Source organism: Myotis daubentonii, chromosome 9 (genome assembly GCF_963259705.1).
Source record: "Myotis daubentonii chromosome 9, mMyoDau2.1, whole genome shotgun sequence".
In the NCBI taxonomy this organism is placed as follows: Eukaryota; Metazoa; Chordata; class Mammalia; order Chiroptera; family Vespertilionidae; genus Myotis; species Myotis daubentonii.
Window position 1 is genome coordinate 40,994,993 of NC_081848.1, and position 18,254 is coordinate 41,013,246.

At 54.2% G+C, this 18,254-nt stretch overlaps 1 protein-coding gene across 1 annotated transcript in view; it reads right to left on the bottom strand.

Moving 5' to 3' along the window:
• SLCO2B1 (solute carrier organic anion transporter family member 2B1) overlaps positions 1-16,910 on the bottom strand; it is a 59,555-nt gene extending 42,645 nt beyond the window's left edge. Inside the window, exons 1-3 of the mRNA XM_059708434.1 lie at positions 16,450-16,910; positions 3,296-3,426; positions 2,000-2,137 (exon numbers count right to left, since the gene is read on the bottom strand). Coding sequence (XP_059564417.1) covers positions 2,000-2,137; positions 3,296-3,426; positions 16,450-16,465 — 285 coding nt within the window. The 5' untranslated portion in view covers positions 16,466-16,910. The remainder of the gene's footprint in view (positions 1-1,999; positions 2,138-3,295; positions 3,427-16,449) is intronic.
• Positions 16,911-18,254: the final 1,344 nt, after the last annotated feature.

Below are 18,254 nucleotides of genomic sequence, written 5' to 3' on the forward strand. Positions count from 1 at the left end.
GGCTGGGAATCAAAATCCTGGGGTATGGGCACTGGAGGGGACGAGAGCTTGAAAGTGAAAAGCGGGCTCCTCTGTCAGCCTCTGAGGTGTGGATCCCACTCCACTGCTTCCTGGCTGCTGACCGTGGGTGAGGGCCGAGCCCCGAGCCCCAGGCTCCTTGTTGGTGGAGTGGGGCCGTATCAGCAGAGCGCTGGGAGGAGGACTGACCCTGAGAGGTGCGGAAGGCAGTTAGACGGACATGAGCAGAGCAAGGACAATGGGCCACGTACAGAAGGTCACCAGGTGGAAAGCCCAGCGAAGGACAATTGCAGGGTGGATTTGGATAAACTGCTTTGTGTGGATTTGGAGATCAGAGAGTCCAGCCGTGCCAGCTGCTCCCCCACCAGATGTTTGGAGAAGGTCATATGGTTTGGACCCCCTCACCTTTCCTCACTAGAGATAACATCAAGGTCTCAGTTGTATTTCAGCTCCAGAACCAGAAAAGTAGCAAAACCCCATGGCTGCCCTCTGGACCAGCTGCATTGGATAATGACACCCCCCCTCCCCCCGCCCCTGCCACCCGCACTCCCCGGCGCCAAACAATTAGTGGAGACTAGATCCTGGAAGGACACCTGGAAAGCTGCTGAGTATTCTATTGAGCTTTCCCCCCAGACCTCCCCTAAAATCTCCACCCTTAAATCTTAGGCTGGAGCACCCAGCCCAGTCTCCCTCCCAGGAGCACTCCCTTACTCTTTCCCTTCTCTCCCTCTCCCTCTCCCTCTCCCTCTCCCTCTCCCTCTCCCTCTCCCTCTCCCTCTCCCTCTCCCTCTCCCTCTCCCTCTCCCTCTCCCTCTCCCTCTCCTTCTTCCTTTCCCTCTCCCCCACAGGCCAGTTACCATTCGTTTCCTCACTCCCAAGCTCCAAGGCCCCTTCCTTTATAACTTGTTTCCTAGGACCATTTCTCCTAGGAATTACCTTTCTACCTCTGTGATTTACCAAATAAACGTTCTCTTATAGTTGGAGTCTTGGCTCTGAATTCTTTGCCAGCCAGAACCCAAGCACCGAGCTGAACCCAGGCCTGGTCTGTCACCAACCGTCTAGCACCTGGTGCCCTTCCCACCACGTACAGCAGAAGGACAGCCACTCTCCATTGTTTAGATGGGACACGGAGGCCCAGAGACAGTGGCTTGACCGCGGTCCCTGAGCTAGACAATGACTTTCTCTTGCCCTCCCCTGAGGCCTGGAGGTGGGGTGTAAGGGACATCTGGGAACGCTGTGGGGCTGGCAAAATTTGGTTTGGGAGGAATGTGACACATCACCCAGTGGGGAGAGGATTTCGCAGGAATCTGCCAGGGCTGGGGAAGAAAGAGAGTGACTTCTGGACAGTGGCCTTCTCCTGACATCTGGTGTGGAAGCGGCTGGCACCGCTGGACTCTGATCTCCAAATCCATACAAAGCAGTTTATCTCCTCCTCCCTGACTGTTGGCCCCAGAGGCAGAGGCCCTGGATCGCTGGACATCTCTGAGGACAATACATCCTGCTCTGGTATCAACCTCGCCCAACCACCCCAGGTTCCAAAGTCCTGCCTCTGACCTAATGTAACCCTCTCTCACTCTCATTGAAATGACTTCCTCTGATCCCTTCCTGGGACAGGCAATAGCCAGGTGCCTGAAAGGGAAGGAGAGTGAAAGGGAGAGGGGGTGGGTATGGGGACAGTGGCTAGCTCTAAAATACCCCCACGAAAGGGCCCCCAAGGGCAGAATTGCCAATACCGTGACTGTACAGGGTGGGGGAGGTCTTCTCATTAGGCCTTGTCCTAACACGTGGCTTGTCCCTTTGTTGGCCAAGACAACACAGGAATCTCTAAGGAGGATTTGGGGGGCAGCTGTGATGGGGTAGCCTGCAGGTACTGGGAGGGGAAGGATGTATGTTGGACTAGTTAGGGAGAGAGGAGGATGGGGGTTGGTGGGAGTGGGAGTCTACCTCCCACCCACCCCTGTGGCTGGGGCAGGGCCAGTACCTCATTGAAGGCAGCCAGCAGCCCCGAGGTCTGGCTGGAGAGGCCAAAGCGTTTCTCCACCGTTGAGATGGAGCTCTTGAGGTAGCCGGAGATCATGAGCTGTGCCAGCTGCAGCAGACTGTGGCACAGGACGAAGAACTGCCGGAGGGAGGGAGGGGCCGCAGCCATGCAGTGGGCAGAGGGACAGGGAGGCAGTGGGGAGGTAACGGCGTGGGGAGACAGAGATGGAGTTGGGGAAAGAGGGAGAGTAAGGCCATGAGAGGAGCGAGGAATCGAGATGGGGAAACAGTCAGGGAGACATACACCCAGGAGGAGAGAGGAAGGGCGAGTCAAGAACAGGAGAGATGGGGAGAGGGAGGGAGAGAGAGAGAGAGAGAGAGTTATTGGAGTAGCCATAGCTTCTCGCACAAATGAAAGGCTGTCAGGGTACCCTCAGGGGTCTGGGGTCTCAAGTAACCCACGTGACTGAGGGTAGGGTCTTCATGGGCCTAGACTGGTGAGAGGCCCCTCTGATCCTCAGAGCTCCTGGAGCTGGACCGGACCACCCCCCTCCCCTTCCTCCTGGAAGCTACCCCAGGTCCTTCTCCAACCCCCACCCACCTCCCCCCAGAGCTCCCCTGGGAGACAGCCTGTACCCACCAAATCCCCAAGCTGCTCACCCAGCTCTACCCAGCCCCACCTCAAACATCCCCTCCTGCTTCCTAAAAAAATGGCAGGATTCCTAAGAGGAAAAAAACCCTAGCCTCAGAGAATTAAAAACTAGAGTTTTTATGCCAAAGCTTAATAACATTCACTCTGTTCTTTTGAGTCTGGTGTCCCTGTGTACAACAAGGGCCATGTTTCTCCCCACCTCCCCCCCCCCGTCCCCAGTGTTTCTGTGAGAACTAAATGAGATCATGTGGAGACAGCACTTGGCACAGGGCCTGGCACCCTGTAGGTACCAATGGGTGCTTGAATATTGAGGCTGCCTGTGCCACACAGGTTCAGGATCCCTGGGGCCCTTCTCTTCCACTCTAGGGAAATGAAGGGTAGAGAAACTGGTCTCCTATCATCACAGAGCAGCCCCTTTTCGTTTCTGGAAGGGGAGAACTTGTGCTGGGCATCTTTCCTGTGCCCCAACCCAAGCTAAGAGCTTTCATAGATCATCCCTTTGATTCTCACAGCCACCCATTCTACAGATGAGGAAACTGAGGCTCAGGAAGGCAGCAACTTGCTTGGTGTTACACAGCCGGTAAGTGGCAGAGATTTCTCTGCCAGGTTTGGCTGGCCCTGCCGCCGCCAGGCCCTGAGAAGTACCTTGATGCTGTGGAACACACTTGGCCGCAAGTCCTGAGAGTCTGGGCTGGCTTTGTCTCCAGGTGCGTCTTCTGTGCCCATCATGGCCTTGGTGTCCTTGTCTGGCATCTGGGGCTCCATACCCACTGGCCCTGTGGGACAGGCAGCCAGAGGGTCAGAGTGAAGATGGGATCCCAGAGAATGGCCCTGACTCAGGTAGTCCACGGTATTTCAGAGGTTGGTTAGGATCTGAGAGTCAAAGCACCTTCAGACTCCTGAGTCCCAGGTGCTAGAGGGTGTGTACTCCATGTGCCCACTTTGGCCAGGTCCTGACTGGGACCACCTATTTCACACCTTCGTTCCATTCCTAGCATAAACTTGCCTTCTAGGGAGACGCTGCTCACCACGACACAACCTTCGAGCAGTGGCCCCAGTGGTGGGGACGCACAGTCTCAGCCCGCCTTGGGCCTAAGCAGTGACATACTGGTGCTCCGGGAGACAGAGTCTGTGTCTGGGTCTGTCTGGCTTGGCCTAGGCTCTAGGATCAGATGTCTTGGGCCAGGTGCAGGGGCCTGGCTAGGTGCATAGTCAGGGCATAAAGACTTATCCTGGGGGGCAGTTTGGAATAAATACCAACACCTCCATAGGAGAGTACCCCGCATGTCATCACAGAGCGCACCAGCCCAATCCCCAAATCATGTATCAACCCATGTTGTTGATTGGCACAGAGAGGGCCCTCAGAGGCCATCCTATTTAACATACTCCCCCCCCCCGCAAACTGAGGCCCCAAGTGGTGTGATGACTCAGGAGGCAGAGAGGCGGTAGAACGGGACACAGGCCCCATCACACATGTCCGTTTTCTCCCATGGCAGCCACGGCAATCATGTCAATACCCCACTCACTGTCTTGAGAGGAAGGGGAACCCCTTAGAGGCATCTCCTAGGACAGTGGTTCTCAACCTTGGCTGCACATTAGAATCACCTGGGAATCTTTTTAAAATCCTGATTTCTGGGCCTCATCCTCCGGAAATTCTGTTTCTTCGTTATGGGGTGAGGCCATAACATTAGTAACAAAGAAACAGAATTTCCGGAGGATGAGGCCCAGAAATCAGGATTTTAAAAAGATTCCCAGGTGATTCTCATGTGCAGCCAAGGTTGAGAACCACTGTCCTAGGGTCTCCTGAGGTTTAATCGCAACGAGGAACCAGAGGTCCGGCCTTGGGACACTCCACCCCTGGCTTAGATGGAAACCCCCGTACCTTCTGGCAGCCCAGGCCTCCTTGGCCTTCCTGCCCCTGGGGCTCCGCTTCCTGCGGGGGCCTCCTCCATTGTTTCATTGCTTCTCAACCTGCAGGAGTTTCCTCTCATTCAACAGGCTCCTTCTGGAGCCTGGAAACTGATATGAGGACACCTCCGCCAGGCCTGAAGGCAAGCTCGGGGAGGGGACTCCAGAGGCCGGGAACTGCCCAGCAGGAGGTTTGCGCTCCTCAGGCTAGGAACCTGGGAGCCTGAGGACATTTTTTAAAATTGAGATATAATTCACATGCCATAACATACAGCCCTTTAAAGTACACAATTCAGTGGTCTTTGGTATAGTCAGAAAGTTAGATACCATCACCACTAATTCCAGTGGGGTTTCCATCACCCCACTAAGAAATCCCATACCCATTAGCAGTCACTCCCCATTTCTCCATCCTCCATTAGGGGCAACCACTAATCTAATTTCTGGCTCTCTGGGTTTGCCTATTCCAGGTATTTCATATACCTTCATATCCATGAAATAATATACTACGTGGTCTTTTGTGACTGGCTTCTTTCACTTAGCACAGCTTTCGAGGTTCTTGCATGTTATAGCATACATCCGTACTTCATTCCTTTTGATGGCTGAATAATATTCCATTGTATGCACAGATCACATTTTGTTTATTCAGTCATCTGTTGATGGACATCTGAATTGTTTTAGGTACTCTGAACATTCATGTACAGATTTTTACTTAGACATATGTTTTCAGTTCTCCTGGGTATATAGCCAGGAGTGGGATTCCTGGGTCATATGGTAACTCTATGTTTAACTTTCTGAGGAACTATCAAACTGTTTTCCCGAGTGGCTGCACCATTTCATCCTGCCAACAGTGTATGACGACTTCAATTTCTCCGCATTCTTGTCAGTACTTATTAGCTGTCTTTTTGATGATAGCATCCTTGTGGGTGTGAAGTGATATCTCATGTGGTTTTGATTTGCATTCCCCCAAGGGCTACCGATGTTGAGCATCTTTTCATGTGCTTGCTGGCCGTCTGTACATCTTCTCTGGAGAATTGTCCACTCAAATAGCTAGAGGCGCTTGACGGAGGAAATGAAAGTGTGTGTGGCTGGGGAGGAGTGCCTTCTTGGGGCATCAACACTCAGAGGAAACAGGAGATATTGAAACAAAAGTGACACCTGACAGGGAGGAGATGGGGGGTTGGCTTAGTGAAGGGCAGCGAGGGAAACTGCAAAGCTCGCTGAAGGGCTCCTAACAATCTCTCCCAGAGGATATCGCGGGGCCATTTCCAAGCCCCAGGGCTCTCACCAGCAGAGACCGGTGAGCCATTAGTGCAGGGACTGCGCCACATGCTCTCCCTGCTCGTGCAGGCTCTCCACAATCAGTGCCTTCGGTGCTTTCACTGTCTCTGTGCTTCTCAGGAGGGCACCGGCGCTCAGCGGTAACTAGCTCTGCTGGGTGACACTGGTGCAGGGACTCAAGCTCAGGTGTTAATCTCACCATCGCTCGGTGCTCCTTGTACAGGTTTGATGAGGGGAAGAAGCACAGTGCACCAGCCCAAGCAAACCTAGCCAGGCACCTGGAAGACAGCAGTGCCAAGGGGCCAGGCTGGGCAGGTGATGGGCTGGAGCCGAGGCTGGGCAGGCAGAAGTCACTGACCTGGAGGCCCAGCTCTGAAAGAAACCCAAGGGATAGATGAGGGAGAGAGACAGGAGGTCAGTGGACCAGCTCAGAACCGTCCACCTCCCTGTGGCCCATTCCACAGCCTGAGCCTCCGAGCAGAAGAGGGAAGCACTGGCCGACCCCCTGGGTTCTGAGACCATGGGTCAGTGTATTCGGTGGTCAGTTGGCCACTAAGTGGGGCTGGTCTGGCAGGTTGTCCGTTCCCTCTGAGCCCTTCCTGTGGGCTGAGGCCCCTCCGGAGGGACCGGCAGCAAACAGTCCAACTCCCTGGCGGAGATCAGAGCTCCCCTCAGGAGGAGGGTCCTGAGTCCAGGGCTGTGTGTCCTTCTCCTGTGACATCCTTGGGGCCCTTCCCCTCCCCTGAAGACTGTCAGGGGCCAGGCTTGACAGGAGAGGGGCAGTTGGGGGAGTGAACCTGGGCTGGGCCAGGTGGCCTGTAGGAATGAAGGGAAAAGCAGGGAGCCAGACCCCAGTAAAAACTCCCAGCCCCTTTCTCTCCAGGTAGGCAAACAAGTTTGGGGGCCCCAGGAAGGTCAGGTGGTTCCAAGAGCTGGAGCCCTCAGCTCCAGAGCTAGCAGGCAAGGGGTCTGCGCCTGTCAGTGGGTTGTGTGGCTGGTCATTCACACAGGCCCACTCGTGTCCATCTGCTGGCAAGTCACTGTCTGGCTAGCCTTTCAGGAGACTTGTCCACTTGGGGTGTCGCTTGGCCACCTGCCTGCAGCTGCCCGGCAAGCTGGTCAGACAGTCGCCCTGAGACCTTGTTTACCAGTTCAGTCAGACTCCGGAGGTAGGTCACAAGGCAGAGGGTCTGCCCCTAGCTACCCCGTCCAGGGGCAGGAATTATCTTTCCTCTCACCAGCTGCTTCCGGAGTAGTGAGGGCCAAGGTTTCAGAGAGCTGTCTGAGAGGGAGGGCCGCCTTCCCCACCTGCTCTTTGCTGGAAAGACTCAGGGGCCTGCTTTTTCCATCACCTTCCAGCCGCCAAGAGCAACTCCCAGGCAGATGGCTGGTTTCCAAGTCCTCAGACCCGGGTCTGAACCCCAGCCCTCCCCACCACCACTGACCTGCTGCGTGAGCCTGAGTGAGACCCTCCATTTTCCTGAGCCTATTTCTTCATCTGTAGAGTGAGGACACAACATCTACTCCAAGGAGATAAGGCGTCTAGGGCGCCTGGCCCGGGCCTGGCACATCACAGGCCCCACTGAACACCACTGCCCTCCCGTCTCCCAGTAAACTTCAAGCCCTGTGAGACCACAAGGCCAAACTGATCCCATTCCCTTCCATGCACACCTGACTCCTCCAAGTTAACTCCACCTCTGGATTGTCTCTCCTTCTCATCCTCGCCCAGTCAACCATAAGACCCGAGGGCCTGACCCCTTCCCTCCAGCACACTCACTGTCTTGGGAGGCAACTGCCCAGGTTTGACTCCTCCAGCTGCAATCCTGTCACATGGCCTTGGACGAGGCACCCATTGGCCTCTTCATCCCCAACACAGGGATGATTACCCCCACTTCCCAGTGCAGACAGGGTCCACCAGGACACTTCCACCCCACATTCAGCTGGGACACTAAAAGCCCGAAACCTACCTTAATGTCCACGTTAACTGGATTTTGATATTCCACTGTTTTTATGAGCATTTTTCCTTCTTACTCTTCCCTGACTGGCCAGACCAAGCAAATGCCTTGATTGCTTATTATAGGGACTTCCTGAAAAACCGATCCGCTTTTCAAGGGAAACCATCAACAGAGTGTGTACCCACAAATTCTTTGAATCTCTATCCCCAAGTTTCTTGCCTTGCTGTTTCCACCCACAAATCCTGCACTGTTGGGTCATGATTCTTACCCAGTCCTGGTCAGGATCCCTCACCCTCCACAGCAAGTGGCTCAGATGGGGGAGCTTGTCCTAAGAGCTACCATAGTCGAGCAACACTGTGTGGCAGACTGAGCTGGGCACACTCACCCGTCCTCCTAGCAATCCTCTCAGGTGGCTGCTGTGACTCCATAATACAGATGAGGAAACTGAGGCACAGAGAGGGGAGGTGACTTATCCAGGGTCCCTGGGCTGGTAAAGGAAAAGCCTGGACTGGAACCCAGATCTGTCTGACTCCAGCAACCACAAGATGGTGGCTATAACAATGGCCTTAGAACAAACGCAAAAATAATCCCCATGGAGCCATTTCTTCTTCTGGCCTGACTTCCCGAATTGTCAAAGGTGGTTGTACGGGGACAGCCTGTCATTCTACCAGCTGATTCTTCTTCTTCTTTTGTGTGTGTATATATATATTGATTTCAGAGAGGAAGGGATAGGGAAAGAGATAGAAACATCAATGATGAGAGAGTATCACTGATTGGCTGCCTCCTGCACATCCCCTACTGGGGATTGAGCCCACCACCTGGGCATGTGCCCTTGACCGAAATAAAACCTGGGACTCTTTAGTCCGCAGGCTGACGCTCTATCCACTGAGCCAAACTGACTAGAATTTACCAGCTGATTCTTCACCTAATCAGTGAGTCAGTCAGTCAGTTCACTGGTCAGTCAATACCCTTTTCTGATGGCCTCAGGGCAGGGCTGGAGAGAGGTGTGGTGAGAGGGACACGTGGACCCCAGTTCAGGGGGCTTGAGGATGGTTGGAGCTTAAGACTCATAATCAAAGCCCAGATTTGAACTGCCAGGAGGGATCTGCTGAGAAATGCCTGAGGATGAAGGAGAGGTCTTGGATGAAGCAAGAACAAGGCAATGATACTTTCTCTCTAGAATGTTCCAGCCTGCCCCTCAGCAGAGAGAGCAAGACCTAGAGTCACTTAGACCTGGTTCGACTTTGGGCCAGCAATTCAACCTCTCTGAGCCTCTAAACTAGAGTCATAGCCTTGCTTCTCAAGCCTGTGTGACGGTCACACAGGATAACGTCCTTGATCCACTCCAAGATGCCTCTGAAACACCAGTGTTGTCAGCCTTTGCCTCCAACTCACCAGGGAGTCTATTTCCAGGTCTGGCCACTAAGCCTCAGAATAACTTAGTTTCCTTCCTGTGGGGGACTCAGCCCCGGCATTACTCTCTCACCTCCTTCTGATCCCTGAGCGACACCAATCCCTCTGGGTTCCTCCCCCTGCTGTCTCTTCTCCTCCCTCCCCACCCCATCCCCACCAGCTGCATTCTAAGACCTTTTCTTTTTTTTCTAATCATTTCCTTGTGCAAGAGAAGGAAAGGTCCCTCCCCCACACTCGCCACCACTCACACTTCACCAGAACCATCAAAGGACCTGGCAGAGACAAAATATAAGGCAGAGGTTACAACTGGGAGGGCCCGGCCTCTGTGTGAGCTGTGGATCCTGAGGTTAATGATGCCCTACGGAGTTGTGCCATGCGTAGCCCTGCCGGGGGTGCATCTGACGCCTGGCCATTTTTGGAGGGCTTGCACAATGCTTGGCTTGTTGAGTGTTTTTAAACAAGTCAGTCTCCAGCATTTAAAAATCAGAAAATTTCACATAAAATTCCAGATTTTTGTTTTCTTTTCTTGGAAGATTAGCAGATCTGGCAACAATGGGCCCACATTCCCATATGGCAACACTCCGCTAGTCCAAGCTGCTGGGCCGCACGTGGCGATTTGTCCTGCGGGAGCCTCTTTGGGGACCTGCCTGGTCTGCTTCCTGGACCCTCTTCACCGGCCTGGAGGATTCCCTGTCTGTGACCCCACAATAGCACTGGGCCTGGGGAGTCCGCTAGAGAGAAGCCAGGGCCTGCTTAACCCTTTGCGGAGTGAGGAAACAGAGCCAACTAGGGCCATGACTTGCCCAGAGTCACCATGGCAGGGACAGAGCTGGTCTCTGTTGGTTTAAGAGTGAGAAAGAAAATTCATTCCACACACACTGACAGCTTCCTGAATCAGGCCACAGGGGACCCAGAGACAAGCAGACCCAGTCCCTGCCCCTGGGGAGCTTCCAGTGTGTGTGTGTGTGTGTGTGTGTGTGTGTGTGATATGGGGCGGGGGAGGGGGCAGAGGAGGGGAATGGGAGTGGGCAGACACCTAACACAGAATCACAACGACATGTGCTCATTGATGTGACACTAGGAGTTTTGGGACTATGGAAACACAGTGTAGAGGCCCTAGCCTAGATTGGAAGGTTCTGGAAGGCTTCCTACAGGAAGAAACATCAGAGAGAAGGGCAGAAGTATGACAGTGCAAAGACTGCTTGGGAACAAGGAGTCTGGCAAGGCTGGAATGCTGGGGTCAAGGTCGGGAGGGGAGGCTGGAGCAGTTGGAGGGCCAGGCGAAAGGGCTGGGATTTGGTCTGAGCCCAGTGATGAGGTCCGATTGGGCTTCCTAGGAAGACCTCCATGTCTGAGGGGGGAGAGTGGAGAAATCAGGCTGCAAACAAGAACCAAGGAGAAGGCAGGAGTGGGGTCCAGGGCAGGGAGTGGTAATGGAACTGGGCCAGGTAGTGGCACATGGAGAGTTATCCGTGGATGCACCAGTGGGGAGGTGGGATGGACAGGGCTTGGTGGGAAAGCAGCAATGTGGAGTGAAGAGGCCAAGTTGTCCTGGCAGCAGGGAAGAGGCATAGCTTTCTGTCTGGGTGGCCAGAATTGTAGGGTGGTGGTGAGTCCAGCCATGGACAAGGTGAGTTTGGGTGGCACCGGGGCACCCAGGGGGAGATCCAAGAGCAGGGGCTTCAGGAGGGCCCATGAGAGGATGTACCTCTGGAAGTCTGGGAGGCATGTGTGGAAAACAAGGTAGCAGAAGCCACAGGTGGGTAAACCTGCCCAGGGAGCCTGAGGAGTCCCATCATGTGCCTCAACTGAGGAGAACACAGCAAAAGGAGGAACCATATTGGAACTCTGTTCAGGTGCCAAAGGTGGAGGGGGGCGGGGGTGTGTTGTCACTAAGGAGCCAGGATGTTTTTGGGAAATCCACCAGCTTCCAGCACTAACACACCCACAGCCCAAGCCTACATAGGGAAATGTTCCCAGCAGCAGATATTGGTCAATCCACTCCTCATGACGATGGCACATACCTCTCTCTGGAGGTGCTGGGGTGGAAGGAGGGAGCCTCATCATAGCCAGGGCCTGCCTTGAGCCCTTCCTATCGCCTAGATTGCCTGCGTTCCCTCGGCCTGCTGGCCTTCCTGCCTCGCTCCTGCGGCCCAGGCCAGCTCTCTCTCCCTTCATAAGCCGCCCTTTGTGGGACAGGTCCCTCAGCCCTTCCTCTGGGCTGCAGAGCTGATCACCCCCTTGCGTTATTTCTGGCCCCTCTTATCTGGTTAGGCAATGATCAACCCAAGAGAGCAGAGGCTGTCCTGCCCTGTGTCCCGGAGGACCACGTGAGGTCCCTGCTGAAGCCCTCTTGGTCAAAGACTTTGGATTAAAACATTTGTGCTGCCACACTGTGGCTGAGTGGCCCTGAGCGGCTTATTTAGCCTCTCTCAGCCTCCGTTTCCTTCTCTGGAAGTGAGAGAAGCGTCTCACAGGAAAGTGACCTGCCCGTTACACTGTAGTCTTCAACCATGGTCAGCCCCTCCTCCCTCCCACGCCATCTGCCGAAGCCTGAGTACAGAAGCCTCAGCCTCAAGGAGGTCAAGGCCACTGGGCGCCACTCTGTCTCATCTCCTCACCCCAGTAAACATTATTCTCTGGCCCCACGAGGTGCTTGCCAGTCCCCCAATCCCTTGTGGTTTTTTCCACCCCTCAGCACTTGCACATGCTCTTACTCATCCTGGAGTGTCTTCCTCCTGGGCAAACCGCTTCTCATCTTTTCAAGACCTGGCCCACCTTAAAATCGTGATTGTTGAATTGAGGTAAACTGAATGAGGGAAAAAATAGAGTGGGGATGGGGGGGCTATAGGGGGTCCCCAGGGTAGGGTGGGGGCTCTGTGGGGGCCCTGAGTGCTCCAGGTCCCCCCCCCCCCCAGCCCCGCCCGAGTGGCAGGGCTCGGCAGGGAGGAGGAAGACTTAAAGGCATAGGTCTTGGCTGTCATCTTTGGGAAATTCCTCCTCCTAGCAGGACCCTTGGGTGATCTGCTGGGAGGACAATAACCTACTTGAGGTCCAGCTATTGCAGGCCTCCCAGCTGTTGCTTCTTGAAGGAGATCCATGCAGGGTGGGGGAAGGGGCTAACCACTTTCTGGTGTTTTCCAAGCCAGGTCAGGGACCCTGTGCTGGGACTTTCTGTTCCCGGTTCTGGCCCCAGCTACCCATCTAGACCCAAGATGACCCTAAACATAGTGATGAGGGCTTACGGGGAGGGTGGGCCCTGAGCCCAGTCTCCTTAGGCCTAAAACTCAGAGCCTGAGGCTCAGAGGTAAGTGCCATTGGCCCAGGCCCTGTGGCCTCCAACCACTACTTCCAGCTCATCACTCTGTGCTTTACTCCCAATGATCCCCGTTGTACTCCACCTCACTCCATATCACGAATCTCCAGTCTTCAGGAGGCTTTCAAAACAGGTTGGAGGGAGGGGAGGAATGCCATGAGGGGAGGGGAAGCATGAAGAGGATGGAGGACAGCTTAGTACTGAGCCTTCCCCAGTACTACCTCTGCCCAGCCTGTGCTGAGTTCTGGGGCCTTAGGAGTGAATCAAATCAGGCCCCAGCCCCCGGGCGCTCCCAGTCTGGTGAGTCCGGTGTTGTTCTTTGTAATTTCAAGCACTGATGCTTAGGGCTCTGGGCTGCAGGCCATGTGGGGTGGTAGGGGGCAGTAGGGGCCAGGTTTACTTCCTCTCCACCGCTAGGGTGTGGCTGAGGCCCAGGCTGGCCTCCAACAGGTAGCCAAGGCCCCTAACACTAAGCGAAGACTGGACCCTGCCCTCAGCAGAGGCCTCTGCTCCACTGCTCCCTCCAAAGACAGAAGACTGAGCTTCTCAGAATAGGAAGGGAGCAAGTGAGCACCTTGGCCAACACTGTACAGAGGGAGCAAGTGAGTCCCAGAAAGGGACAGAGCAGACTGGACATTGGGTGCCTGGCACCCGATTGTGGGGTCCAAGCAAGCTCTCCATTTGGTTCACAGCTGCCTGACATCTGGCTCAGCAGGCAAGGCCCAGGCTGGGAGGAAATAACTCCTCCCCACATACACACTGCGCTAGCACCCAGGGAACAGCTTGCTTTGTCTGGAGTCAGCGGGGAAGTGCCCAACATAGGTGGAGGCTCCCCAGTGTGGGGTCTGCCGAAGGGCGGATGAAACTGCATGGGCGCTGACAGAGAGGAAAGGGCTTTGGCATCGGATAAAGCTGGATTCTGGCCCCGACTCTGCTGCTTGCTTGCAAGGTGACCTTGGGCGAGTCACGTGCCCTCCCTGAGCATCTGTTTCCTCGCCTGTTAAAAGGGGCGAGCGCCTGTCACTGCATTCTCGTAAAGCCAGTGCTGCAGAGCTGACATGTGAACCTAGGGCTGCCGGTGTTTTCTCTTGCCCCACCATCTGCCCTGGATCGGCTCACATTTGAACCCAGAAGAGCTGGAGAAAGCAACAGAAACAACACCAGGAACAGAGAAGGATGAACCACAAAGAGAGGGTCAAACAGCGTATGGGAGAGAGGCTACGGCTAGCGGAGAAGCGGTCTGAAGGGCTTCCTGGGGGAGTTGGTGTTTGGAGGAATTGGAAAGTGGCAAATTTCACCAGAATAGGATGTGGGTGGAGGGCGGGGCTTCCAGGTGAAGGTAAAGCTGAGCAGAGGTGTAGAGGTGGCACAGTGGCTTTTCTGAATTACAGAATGGGACTGGCTCTAGATCAGGGGTGGGGAACGTCCTGCCCTTTGGGCCCTAGAAGGCCCGCAAAATCGTTTGGTCTGGCCCTGCCAAGGCATTAGGGGTGAGTCAATTAAATATTTGACCAAATACATAGCAGGCTAATTTTTAACTTGATCATTTTGTATGGCCACGACTGATGTTATAATTATCCAAATGGTCCTTGTAGAAAAAAGGTTCCCCACGCCTGCCTTAGCTCATGTCCTCCAGCCCTTCCCCACAGACAAGAAAGCTCTACCTGTTGCCTAAGGGCACGTGGTGAGCTGGTGATGGGTCTCTGCTGACAGCCACATCTGACCACCACTCCTCTCTGCCTCTGGCTGGGACAGTTGCTCCCTCCCCCTCCAGCGAGCTGGGACGGGGTCTCTTTTCAGGCTGCAGGCTCTGTACCTGCCCTGCCTGCATCCCCACATCCCTCTGAGTGCTCTCAGACCAGAAAGAGAGCCTGGGGGAAGCCGGCCATGGCTCAGGTTGGGACTTAGGAAGATAGGCCAGGTGTGCCTTCTGGTGGCAGAGTGGGCAGATGCTGGGGCCAGCTTCCTGCTTTATGGGCATAGGTGGTGGTGGTGCATGTGTGAATTAGGGGGCAGCTAGAGAATATTCCAGAACGGAGCCTAGCAGGGGTCAGAACAACAGTCGAGGTAGGGCAGGGCTGGGGGCTGGCGCAGTAATGGCCAAAGTCTCTAGTTTAGTTTCTTCCCATACCCATAGGATTGCCAACTCTCCTGTCCCAATGCTCACCAAGGCCGATTGGGAAACTGGTTTGTCAGTGGCCCATCTCCAAACCTCATTGTCATCTCTCCTGTGAGGCCCCCAGAGGAAGTATCCATCCCCACCCTTCCTGCCTGCCACAGTCCCCAAGCCATGGCTGTGACATAGCCCAGCCTGCCTGCTGGGCCACTAAGCCTTCATCAGCCCACAAAGTCCTCACAGCCGCACTCCAGGGAGCAAGCCCAGCCTTGCCTGAATGTGTGTGAGGTTAACACGGTTAGGAGGACAGACAGCTGGAGGGATGCCAGAGGTGATTGCTGCAAGGTCCAGCACCAAAAGCCACCCTGTCCGAAGATCAAAGATTGTTTCTTTCACTTTCCTCCCCAGGCCTAAGAAAAGTTCAGCGCTGGGTTCAGAACCACCGCCCTCTCCACATGGTGCTTCAGTCACTCCCCAGGCTCGGCTTCTCAAGGCTTCCAGGCATTTCCCCTCTGGCCTCTCCTCACCTGGCAGCCAATGCACACAGGTCTCTGCAGTCTCTTCTGTGCTGAACTTTCTGTTGCTCTGTCTGCAGATCTGTAGGTCTGTCCTGTATCTAGGTCCTTCTGGTTCTCCCTCTCTCACTATCTCTTCTCCTAATCCCTTCTGCAGCCCTCTCTCTGGGGCTGGTCTCTGCATGCTTCTGGGTCCCTCTGCACGCTCCCGCAGACACCTGCTAATCTTTGTCTTCTCCCTCTGTGTCTGTCCCGTCCTGGCCTTTGTCTGACTCTGCATATCTCTGGACTTGCTCTGTCTCTGACTACACTTCTCTCTTTTTTCTGTTGTGTTTGTCTCTCTCTTTGGCTGCTTCAGAGAGCGGAAACAGGGCTTGGTGAAGGAATCGGGGGGCGGGGGTGCCTTTCTATTGCCCTGTTGGTTCTGTGGACAAAAGGGGCCACACGCTGACCTGACAGGCTCAGGGGAGGCCTGCATGGCGGTCTTGCAAACTCAGAGACCTCAAGTCACCACAAAGGATGGTCTGAAATTAAACTTTAACTAAAAGCAGTTATGGTGGGCAGTTACGTCCTAGGCCGGTATTTTCCCTGACAAGGTCAACCTTTACCTTAATTGAGCCTATCTGTCTTTTTGCATCTATGGTAACATATCCTTGAAATGTCTGGGTAACTTGTAACTTCCCTTTTTCTGGACCCCTTGGGGCACAACCTAATGTGCCTGGGCACCAGGATACCACAAATTTCTTCATTGTTATTGTTATCATGTTAATTGTTGACTGTTAACTACCCTGCACCCACCTAAGTATGTGTCTATCATTTTACTTTTTATCCAATCCCAGAGGTTTCCCCACTTTGCTTTCTCCCACCTCTCTCTATCACCAATGGATTTCATGTAACCTACCTATGTACCCTCCTTTGATTGCGATATATAAAAATAGATGCAAAAACTGCCATCCTCTGGAGCACTATCCCAATCTGTTGAGATACTGCTTCCCGGCAATTGTTGACAGTTTGGCTCAAATAAACTCACAAAAATTCTTTACAGGTTTGAATGTTTTTATGTTAACAGTCGCTATGTCTCATAAGGCCCCCTGCCTCCAGCTGAGTAAACAGCGTCCCTTCCTGCCCCTCCCGCAGTTCACTCATTCATTCCACACACTCTCACATGTGCCGGGCTCTGGGTAAGGAACCCGAGCCCCCAGTACACCCCTTTTGGCTCAACAGCTGCACCCTCCACATTGAGACTGTGGCCCCCATATGCCCTCCCGATACCCCTTTCTTACTTTGTCCAGACTTACCTATCCTGGGTCCCATGACTGTGGGGGGTGCAGTCAGTTCCAACCCCTATTTCAACCCCAGGACTGGAGTTTAGCAGGAACGAGGGAGTGAGCTCTTATCAGGGACTCCCAGAGACAAGTCTCAAGCCACAGCAGGCGTGCGCTAAAGTGGGGCCTCCAGGCACCGGCCGATGCTTCTTCGATCACAAGGCAGCTACCTTTTCCAGGTAGGGCTAAGGAAGTCCTGCTCAAACTTGACCCCACTCTCCAAGTGCCTGTCTGCCTTGATCACTTGTTTCTTCTGTCTCTCTCCGCTCCAGCCCCTGGCTTACAAACTCACAATCTCTCTGTCTCTCTCTCTGAATTCCTCTGATCTCTGCCTGGGGCAGCCCAGGGCCAGTGGAGTAGGAGGCTGGGTTTGTTTAGATCCAGCCCCACTGATGGGAGGAGGCTGCTGTCAGCCTGCTTCTTCCCAGCCTCTTGCCTCAGCATTTCCCTTGGATATTTTTTCTTCCTGTGTTAGCAGTGGAGAGGTGGGGCCAATGGGAGTGTCCCCAAGCCCTGTGGTCATTCAGTCCTGATTCTTCTCACTGTGCTTCCTGATCCACTAAGCTCTTGTCCCCCTCACTGAACTTCTGTTACTGTTCATGAGCCCCATAGAGAGCCTGTTTCCCCACTGTCCTCCTTCACCGAACCCCTGTCCTCCTCAAGCTCTGGTTCCCTCTCACTGAACTCCTGTCTCCTCTCCGAGTTCCATGGATTTAGAGCAAGGAGGGACTCTGTCCATTGGGAATTGCAATGGCCAGCCCATCTGGCAGGGACTCACAGTAGCAGCTCCATAAAGCATGGCCCTCTCGATTGGGGGGGGGGGGGGAGGAAGAGCAGGACAACTATGAAATTTCCAGAGTTTCCTGAACTGAGGCTGAGAATGGAAGACATGGAGCTATGGACCTGAGTCTCATCTCATCCCTGTCAATCATCGGTCAAGTGGCCTTAGGCAACTCTTTGCACCTCTCTGAGCATGTTCTTTCATCTATAAAGAAGGGACAATATTCCTCACTTGCAGGGCTGCTGTGAAAGTTTAGTGAGCAAGAAAATTCAGGACTTCCAAGTCTGAAGTCCTGGAGCTCAGAGAAGGGAGCAGCAGAGGTGGCTCAGAACCAGGCAGCATGAGAGAAAGCTAATCCACCTCAGCATTGTCACACACGCAGCCCCCTCCGGCCCTCCTATTGACCTGTAGGCCAGGAATTTATTCCCTCAGGATACAGATGAGGCATTGAGTCTCTGGATCTGCCCAGAGGTCACTGAGCTAATAAGTGAACCTGACTCAGTTCCAGGAATAAAGTCTTTGCATGAAACAGGAATGTGGGTTTAGAGTCTAACTTTCGGAGTGTAATGATTGAGAAATATCATCAGTGCCACTTGGCTCCTAGTGGCTGTATGAGGATGTTAGGAGGAAGTGAGGAGTATCCTATACAATAAAGGCTAATATGCAAATCAACCAAATGGCAGAAGGACTGGTTGCTATGATGCACACTGACCACCAGGGGGCAGACCCTCAAAGCAGGAGCCAGGCTCAGCCCTAAGGATGTCTGACTGCTGGCTTAGACCTGCTCCCCAGGGGGAGCTGGCCTAAGCCGTCAGTCAGACATCCCCTGATTTGTGCACTTGCGGGGGGGGGGGGGGTGTCCCTCAACCTGGCCTGCACCCAGACTGTAAGAGAGTGCAGGCCAGGTTGATGGACCCCCCACCCGAAGTGCACAGATTTTGTGCACCTGGCCTCTAGTTGGAAATAATCATAGATTGGCCTGGCCCATAGTTGGAAC